At 41.5% G+C, this 9,455-nt stretch overlaps 1 protein-coding gene across 1 annotated transcript in view; it reads left to right on the forward strand.

The window, feature by feature from the left end:
• The window catches only part of LOC118427818 (activating signal cointegrator 1 complex subunit 1-like), a 4,967-nt gene extending 1,198 nt beyond the window's left edge, over nucleotides 1-3,769 (forward strand). The window contains exons 2-4 of the mRNA XM_035837782.1: nucleotides 302-418; nucleotides 839-1,062; nucleotides 2,415-3,769. Coding sequence (XP_035693675.1) covers nucleotides 302-418; nucleotides 839-1,062; nucleotides 2,415-2,774 — 701 coding nt within the window. The 3' untranslated portion in view covers nucleotides 2,775-3,769. The remainder of the gene's footprint in view (nucleotides 1-301; nucleotides 419-838; nucleotides 1,063-2,414) is intronic.
• Nucleotides 3,770-9,455: the final 5,686 nt, after the last annotated feature.

Raw genomic sequence — 9,455 nt, forward strand, 5'->3', positions numbered from 1 at the left:
GTGTGTGCGTGTCTGGCATCACTGGGACAAACCCATTGCTGTTTTCCAGGAAAACAAACCCATTGCTGTTCTCCAGGAAACAAACCCATTGCTGTTTTCCTGGAAACAAACCCATTGCTGTTCTCCAGCAAACAAACCCATTGCTTTCTTCCAGGAAAACAAACTCATTGCTGTTCTCCAGCAAACAAACCCATTGCTTTCTTCCAGAAAAACAAACTCATTGCAGTTCTCCAAGAATACAAAAAAATTGTTGATGTTTTCCAAAAAAACAAACGCAAAATTGATGTTTCCTATTTTCCAGGAAGAGCCAAGCTGCCCTTCACCCACTTCCTGTCGTTTCCCCTGATGGCCACGCCCATCAAGAAAGGCTTCCAGGAGTTCAAGTCCAACGTGCTGTCAGAGTGTGGGCAAGACCAAGGTCAGTGTATAAAGCACTGGTCTACAGGTACTTTCGGTGCCGCTGAAGTGTCACCTTCCACCATTGATATCTTTTCATCATACCATTACTCCCTCCCTCACTCACTCACTCACTCACCATTACTAGTAGGTTCTCCTCTCACTGACATCATTATAGTTACACTGTTCAAATACTGGCCTCAGTGTTATTCTACAGTGACAGCTTCTTTCCATCAACTGCAAAATTATGGAACTCAAGTTGTTGAAGAGGTTCATCAGTCACGTATGTTTAACTTACTATCAATTTTCTTAGAACAATGACTGTTTACTAAAGGTAGAGAACGTACCTCCAAATTTTCGATGTCTGTCAGTACATCTTGGACGCGGAGAATGGTCTAGTCTCTATCTCAGGTTGTTGTTGTTTTCTATTCCATTACCCCAGGTATAGATGCCAGTATATTCCAGAACCCGGACAAACTCCACCTGACCCTGACGACCCTCGTCCTGCTGACCGATAAGGAAGTGGCGGCGGCGGAGCGCGTCTTGAAGGAGTGTCGTGATGACATCATCGCTCCGCTCCTCGAGGGAAGCCCGCTTCAGGTCGACGTACGTGGGGTCGAGTACATGAACGATGACCCGGCCGCGGTGGACGTTCTGTACGCACAGGTCCGTGTGTGTTCTATTCTATTCTCTTCTATTCTGTTCTGTTCTATTCTATTCTGTTATATTCTATTCTATTCTGTTGTATTCTATTCTATCTATTCTATTCCATTCCATTCTATTCTATTCTATCCTATTTATCAATTGTTTGGCTGTTCAGCACACACGGCCAGGGTTGCCCAACTAGCCTGTGGCTATTACAGAGGGCTAGCCCTGCTGATAGACAAGGACCATACAAATTGAATTTGGATAATTCTAATCTATTCTATATTTACTGACTGACTATATTTACGGACCAAACTTGCTTTAGAGGCTCCCAGTTAGGTATCAGGTGCATGGTAGTGCAGCCTTTGATTTAGAATGACTCCTGTGGTCTGGATCATAGATGAAACTTTTGAATACTTTCAAGAAAACTGACAAATTCTGCTTCTGTGCTGTTTTTATGTCAGTGCAGACCAGGGCTCTAGCCAGCTCGAATTTTTTTTCCGTCAGCCAATTCCCATTGTAGCGAAAACCGCAAAAACACTATTCCAGGAGCTAGAAAGACTGAACTGAGACCTTGAAAGACTAGTTTTTAATGAGATTATCGTATGCGAAAGGGCGCCGACACACATCGTCAACAATAAAAACAATAGCAAAACAAACAGTGTGTGGCTTTTACTGCCGTGGACGGCGTCCCCAATCAGCATGTAGCTTCCACCAAGGATTTTTGTCCGTCAAGGTTGACGGATTGGTTTTAAAATTTTTCCGTCAGACGCAGCAAATTTCCGTCAATTGACGGAAAAACGGACGCTGGCTAGACCCCTGATAAGCTGTCTGTAACTTATGATCCACTGTTCATCAGGACACGTTTGCTATCTGCACGATGTGATGAGTCAGAAGCAGTGGATTGTTTATTCCTTGATGATGACTGGAGTTGATCTGTCAAACATTTTGGTCCAATTATTTATGTCAGCAATTTCATTAGATAAAATTTGTCAAATTTGATCTTGAATTTTGTCTGTATTCTCGCTGGATCAAAGATGAAACTTCTGAATACTTCTGAAATTTCAAAGGTGAACTTTCAAGTAGAGGACTATGACAAATTTGGCTTCTGTGCTGTTTATGTCAGTGCAGACTGCCCTAATCATCTCCTCTCATCTGAAGCCCCAGACTGTAACCTGATATGTCCGTTCTGTCCTGAGTCCCAGACTGTAACCTGATATGTCCGTTCTGTCCTGAGTCCCAGACTGTAACCTGATATGTCCGTTCTGTCCTGAGTCCCAGACTGTAACCTGATATGTCCGTTCTGTCCTGAGTCCCAGACTGTAACCTGATATGTCCGTTCTGTCCTGACGTTTGTTTCTCATGTTGCACAGGTGCATCTGCAAGACGGATCAGACAAGCTGCAGACCATCGCTGACGGGATCGTGGAGAAGTTCGTTAGCGCGGGACTAACGGAGCGAGAGTACGACCGCGTCAAACTCCACGCCACCGCCATGAATACGCTATTCCGCAGAGACCCGAGCGCCAGCCCCGACAAAACCGACAGAAAGGCTGCTGGGAAGGGGCGGCCGCTCAAGGACAGGGAGTCTTTCGATGCTCGTAACGTCTTGGAGATCTTCGGGGACTTTCACTTTGGCAAGACGGATTTGAACTCGATACACCTGTCCGAGAGGTTTTCCTCGGACAGTAAGACGGGATATTATAACTGCGCAGCGTTTGTAGAACTCACATGATTCAGGGTCATTTGAACTTCGAAGTTTATACTTTCTTGTCAATTAACCTTGTAGTCCTTATTTGGACTGAATTGTATCGATTTCACCATACTCTTGCCTCGTTAAACACTGTGATTAATTGAAATATGAACAGCATAGAAACGACATGACATAATGTACATAATTAAATCAAAACATTTGAACTTCAGAAATAAGGCGTCAAGCGCCAGGAACATCTCTGCATTATTGAGTTGGTATAATGTTTTATTTATGATAAGGCCATACTCCTACACATTGACATCCAACAGCCAAACCGCCTGCCTGGATGTAACCTGCTCTTTCAACCGTCACTCTTAGTTCCTGTGGACGTCCCCCCAAACCAGCTGTCTTAGCCAATCAGAGAATAGGCCGTTCAGTTTTCAAAAGGGGTCTCGCATATGTAAGGGTAAGTTCATTAATATTTATGCACAGGGCGGTCAGGACTAAGGGAGACAGTTGAAAGAGCAGGGTACATCCAGACAGGCGGTTTGGCTGTTGGATGTCACTGGCAGTGTGTAGGAGGATGGATAAGGCCAGATGAATGGTATCAACTTTATGAATATGAACTTACTTAAAGACCCTTAAACCCAATCTTAAATTGTACCACATAATCTTCCAATAGATATCAAAGTTTTGTTACACACGACAGAGTTTTCTTCTTTGATATCTGCCAACACTTCAGTAATATGCTAACAGCTGTAATGCTGCTTCTGGCTGCCAGGGGGCACTGCAGTGGGAAGAAAAAAGCAGTCCCAAAGGTGGCTAACTTCTACTTTCCAAGCAGAGGTTGAGTCGCGTAGATATAGTAGTAGTCGGAGCGCCGGTGTAATTTTTCAGACTACTACTATATCTACACAACTCAACCTCTGCCTGGAGAGTATCAATGTCCCTCAAACTGTAGCAATGATAGAGGATATGCTGAATGATGTGTTGATACCCATGGATATCAGAATAAAGCACTAAATTTAAATCTGAAACAATGTGCATGTACAATCTCTTTTATTATACCGTCTTCTTCATGTACATTTTTTTTTCATTTCACAGTTTGCAGGATTTGGAAGCTTGAGCATGCCAAAGACTCTAAAATAATGTAACGTTAGACACTTCTTTGTCTGCTGAGAGGAAGTTTTTTCAACCTCCTTGCTTTTATCAACCTTGCTGAGAGGAAGACTGGAAGAGTTTGGAAGCTAAGCACACTACACTACAAGTGGACCAGCCTCCTGCTGTGGGTGTTCGGAATTACCGGTCCGGTCCGGACCGCGGAATTACCGGTCCGGTCTGTTTGGGGGGCGGAAAAACCGGTCCGATCTGTTATGCGTGTATCAACGCCCCCTGGCAGGAAATAGCAGAATTGCAATTGGTATGCTGTGTTCCCGTATATCACAACATGAAGCGCATTGATTGGATGCATGGGGTCCGCATGCTAATGTCACTGTTTACGTCAGATCGATTGGCGACGGTTAACATAAACATTGCACTGGTGGAGAGTTTGCCATGCCCGATACGCTGAACGGAACCTACTGCCAACAACACTCAAAGCAGTAAAACCGACACTTTTGAACACTAACGTTACCGTAGATTACGCTTAGCGTAATCGTGCACACGCCATAAATCCGATCGTAATTACGGCCGTATTTACGGAACGGTATCACGTGAAGAGCGGTCGGTAATATTCAGAATATTCATGTATGCTTTGAATACCGTGTAACGTTACACGGAATATTCATGAAACACCATTAATTATCAATCAAACAGCCTGATTTACGGCAGAAATTTAACAGCGTTTGGCCGGAAGGGCGGGGTTCTACCACGTGCGCAACGTAACTAGACTGTGTTTTTTTTTTTTTAAGTAAAATCGCTAGCCGATGTTTTGCTATTTTCCTAACACGAAAGGGCAATCCTCATCACCATGTTTTCTTGGAAATATTTCTTCAAACAAAAATATGTGTATTTAAACAATACTGAGATAAATGCAACCGTTGCAACGTCAATATAAATCGCCTGTACATGTTCGCAGAAAATCTAACGTTACCGGACAACACAAGTCACCGGCAACTTTGATATTGCCGCTGGGCGTGATCAAGATCGGGAACATGCACTGGTCAGCGCGCGATCGGAAAGCCACCTTCGAATTTTGATAGGAATATCTGTGCACGGTAAATACCTATCTGGAATGGTGCAACCATGTATTTTAGAACTACTACGTACTACGCTTTCTATTAGATATGACCAAAGATCTTATATACGCTATAGAGTTTATAGGCACTTTTCTCAATGGTATGACACGAGCTGTCGACATGTACACGCCGTAAATACTACGACGTCACGGCCTTGTATACGGGTTTTGTGTGGGGTTCAGAAAGTGAGGAATGTTGTCAAACTTTGTGGTTTTGAGCGGAAATATGGGACCTACATTATTGAAATAGAAACCAATAGATATTTTGTGCGGGTGAATATGTTTAGTAGATGTTCAGATACCGGTAGAATTGTAGCAAAAATGGGTTTGACCCGGGCCCTCCCGCCGCGCCGCCCAATTTGATTGACACATGCGGGCGGGCGCGGCTTCTTTGAGTTTGACCAAGGAGGTTAATCGCATTGCTTTGACGGCACACTTTCAAAGAACGGCCATGCACATATTAATACAACTATCAGCACGGAGCTTGTTTTTCCACAGTGTTTGATTTTGTTTCTTGGTTTACTTTATTTCATAGCGATATTTAGTACCGATGAATATCTTTTAGATATTTTGGAATAACATGTACCGTGAACCCACATCGTTAAGTTCAACAGGCGTGCACAAATTGTTAGACATATTCAGTTGTGATTTATACTGGTATGTGGTGCCACCGCGACTTAAGATGACTAAGGCATGGAGTTTCTTCTTACATTTAGCGATGTACCTACCGTATTTCCACATTTGGAATAGATGATGGTCGATCTGGCAGCTGCACAATGATGATGGAAAGCTCTCGTATGAACTTACCTTCCAGGTTTTAAACGTTTTAAGATGTCCTGTAGTGTACATGTGTATTCTCCAAATTAAAGGAGATTTAAAAGTTTCTCACCGATAATTTTGGAAAGTTCGCAACTGCAGTGTAGTTGTAGATTATAAAATCAATAAACAATGTTTAAAATGGGGGTAGATCGCCACGACTATTAACAGCGATATTTATTACAATCGGAAGATTATATGCTGTTTTTTGTTGTTGTTTTGGGGCTCATTCATACAACCCCCTCTCGACATTTCTTGTAGTATGAATCGGAAATACAAATTTTTTGAAATATTTGGACGATGAACTTCTGTAATGCTATTTTTTTTATATCAAGATTTTGAAATCAAGAGGTCATGATAGTTATTGCCTCATGTCGGTGTCAGGACATCAGAATCTAGGATCGCTGCAAGGTTAACTGCAAGGTTAACTGTATTCCAGGCCATTCCTCTGGCCGGCTGACTCCCCTAGCGTACCATTGACTCTATTTGTCCATTTTCTACAATTAAACTACCGATCCGCGGAGCCTGGTAGAGGCTAGGTCTTGTTGGCGGAGCTGCACCCCCGACGATCAGCAGTGTGCAAGGGATGGAACCCCGAATCCCTTTATTCTGACTTAGAAATGTAGCTACCTAATAATAGTATGTCTTAAATTAATACATAGAAGTAAGTGTAATGTTAGTTACGACTTCACAAGTTTGAACAGGTACGGTTAGTTAGTTACGTACGCCAACTCAACATTGAACAGACAAATACGATCAAAAAATACATTAAAAACACATGAATGCCCTGTATTGATTTCGTCGGTCGACTATCCGACGATCAGGAGCGGCCGTCAGCGATGTTCCGTCCCAAGAGCTCCGTCAGGAACAGGTAGGTCTTGTTGGGCCCCTCGGCACCCTCGACGACCAGCATCATCATTTCAAGCAAAGTCGTCGAATGAAAACATAGTTTTGTATCGTCTCGTAAAGTAGTTGTGATATCAATAACTAATTAAACAAGGACCATCATCTTAACTAGAAATACATGGGCATATGGTTACATTATACAATGTAAATTGTATAGTGTATTATACAATGTATATTAAATTTCAAAGAAGAAAAAAATATCCGAAAAGTCCGCCTCTAGAAAAGTAGCTATGATATCAATCAATTCCTAACAAAGGAGCATCAGCTTATCTATAGAAATATAAGTTATGACCGGGCATAATATGGTTTTACAATTTCACCTTGTATATGATAAATAACCAACTCAGGCAAATCTTATATTTCCACTTGCAAAGAAAAAAGGTTATACTCAGTGAGACATTTGTAATGGGTATATTAGTCTCCGATTTCTAACGTAATGTGGGAAGTTCTACACGATCCTGAAAAGCTATCCCTCGGCAGTTTGTGGAGTTCTGTCGGCCTGATCAAAGGGTACCGATATGCTAAGTAGGTTAGGGATATCATTACAGAGGAAACCGCACGACTGCCAATCACAATCACAACCATAGTAACAGCCAGGCTGTGGCATTGTCGGTCTGTGGATGGGATTTGCAATTGAATTAAAATACAAGTGCTATTTACTTTTGGAAATGAATCAAGCCAAGAGCTCCAAAGAACCAAGGACGTTACATCAACAAAGAACGAACCACTGTATTTACGATTCTCTATAGTATTATTATCATTTTTATATTCTACGCACTCGATGTGTAACGAAATCAGCACGAGTCTGCGACAGTCACAGACTCGCGGCGCTCCGTGTAAGACGCCAGGCACCCCCGGACTGTCACTCTTGTTTCAACATTTTCCCACGCGTTCAGCTGGCCGACACGAGACTGCCGAAACATTGAAAGCCCACCTTTGGTCAATTCCTGTCAAATCTATTTCCAACATACAAATTACGATGTCTATTTAGCGCTGTGGCTTGGTTAAGTTCGAATATATTAGGGTCACCCATGACTGTTTCGGCTCTAAAAACTACACGGGCGTCTTTCCCGTCGGCGTCCGAGTTTTCGCAGGTGATTACAAGGGATTGTCATCAAAACAAAATATTCGTCTTTAGCGACAAGTGCAAGACAACAATCAATATCAATGTCGGTAAAATCTGTCATTTATACAGAGAATATGATATGTCAAGAAACATCGCACACATATCCATGCACGCTGCGTATTTCGGGGTCAACGACCTAATGTGCGCCGCTTTGAATGCAGAAAACTTCTGATGGATATTATTAAGAGCGAATGTCTGTAAGGGTCAAACAATGGTGGCACCGGTCAAAAAATAGATTTGGCTCATTTCTTGCACAGTGATAGTACTTGGTACACAACCCCTCAAAATAGCTTTCTTTCTTCTCAGAACCCCTCGTTGCCATAGCAACAGGCCAAAGAAGTTTGGGGGCCATTTTGCCGGATTTGGGCATGTCAAAAACATGAAAATTGGCCAACTTAAGGGCACTATCACTGAACAATGCTTTAACTAAACAACAAAGGCAGAATATGCTGATCAGAGCAATGCCTAAACTTGTATGAAATAGCAGTAAAGTTAATCTCCTGTAAATTCTAAGGCCCTGGGCAGCCTGAATAAATACACTGTTTTCAGGTTGTAAAGAATCTGAAATTTTGCCCAACTTCAAAGCACTGAAAGTCCATAAGTATAAAATATTTTCGCTTGCAATTTATTACAAACAACAACCTACTATAGGGCTATTAGATGAATGCTAGCAAAGTTTGGGTTCTTGTTTTGTTGCTATGCAATCGTCCGTCGAAGTGGGTCAAATTTCATGATTTTGATAATATGTCATTTTGTGCTCTCTTTAAACAATCATAAGTCCCATACCAAAGTTGCTCTGCAATTAAAATTCACATGGATTATAAACCAATGTATTGTCTATCAAATGCATGTTTGTAAAGTTCGGGTTCTTGTTTCGTTGCTACGTAATTGTCCTTTAAAGTGGGTCATTTTTATGATTTTGATAAAATACATTATTTTGCATCATCTTCGAACAATCATAACTCACAAGCCAAAATTGTTCTGTAACTAGAATTTACCTGAAATGTAAACCAAGATATTGTTTCTCAAGGTCATGCTTGTAAAGTTTGGGTTCTTGTTTTGTTGCTAAGCAATTGTCCGTTAAAGTGGGTCAATTTTCAGGGTTTTGATGATATATCATTTTGTGCTCTCTTTGAACTGTCATAAGTTGCAAAGTAAATTTGTTCTGAAATTGAAATTAACAAGGAATATACAAACGAATGTATTGTCTATCAAATGCTTGTTTGGACAGTTCGAGTTCGGGTATTCTAACAGTGAATGTACATGTCCCTGAAAGTAGGTCGTATTCCACTGACTTTTCCACAAATCATGTTCTTGACAACAGTGATACACAGTCTTTGTTTTTATAGAACCGATGTAGCAATGTGCTATCACCATAACAAAAATTTGTAGGGATTATATTCTACACAAAGTCATATTTATGTTTAATGTCAGATTAATCCACTCTGAACTTTCAAACATTCTGCTAGTTTTAAAGCTAAGCATGACGTATGACTACAGTCTTGAACATGTTTGCATCCCCACAATATGGCGACTTATTTCTACATTGGAACAAATATCTTAAATCTCTGTGCATCTTTCTTTCACAGTAATGTGAAAAACATGTGCATTTTCAACTTCTGCTAACACACTCATTTTA

Source organism: Branchiostoma floridae, chromosome 12 (assembly GCF_000003815.2).
Source record: "Branchiostoma floridae strain S238N-H82 chromosome 12, Bfl_VNyyK, whole genome shotgun sequence".
NCBI classification, from domain to species: Eukaryota; Metazoa; Chordata; class Leptocardii; order Amphioxiformes; family Branchiostomatidae; genus Branchiostoma; species Branchiostoma floridae.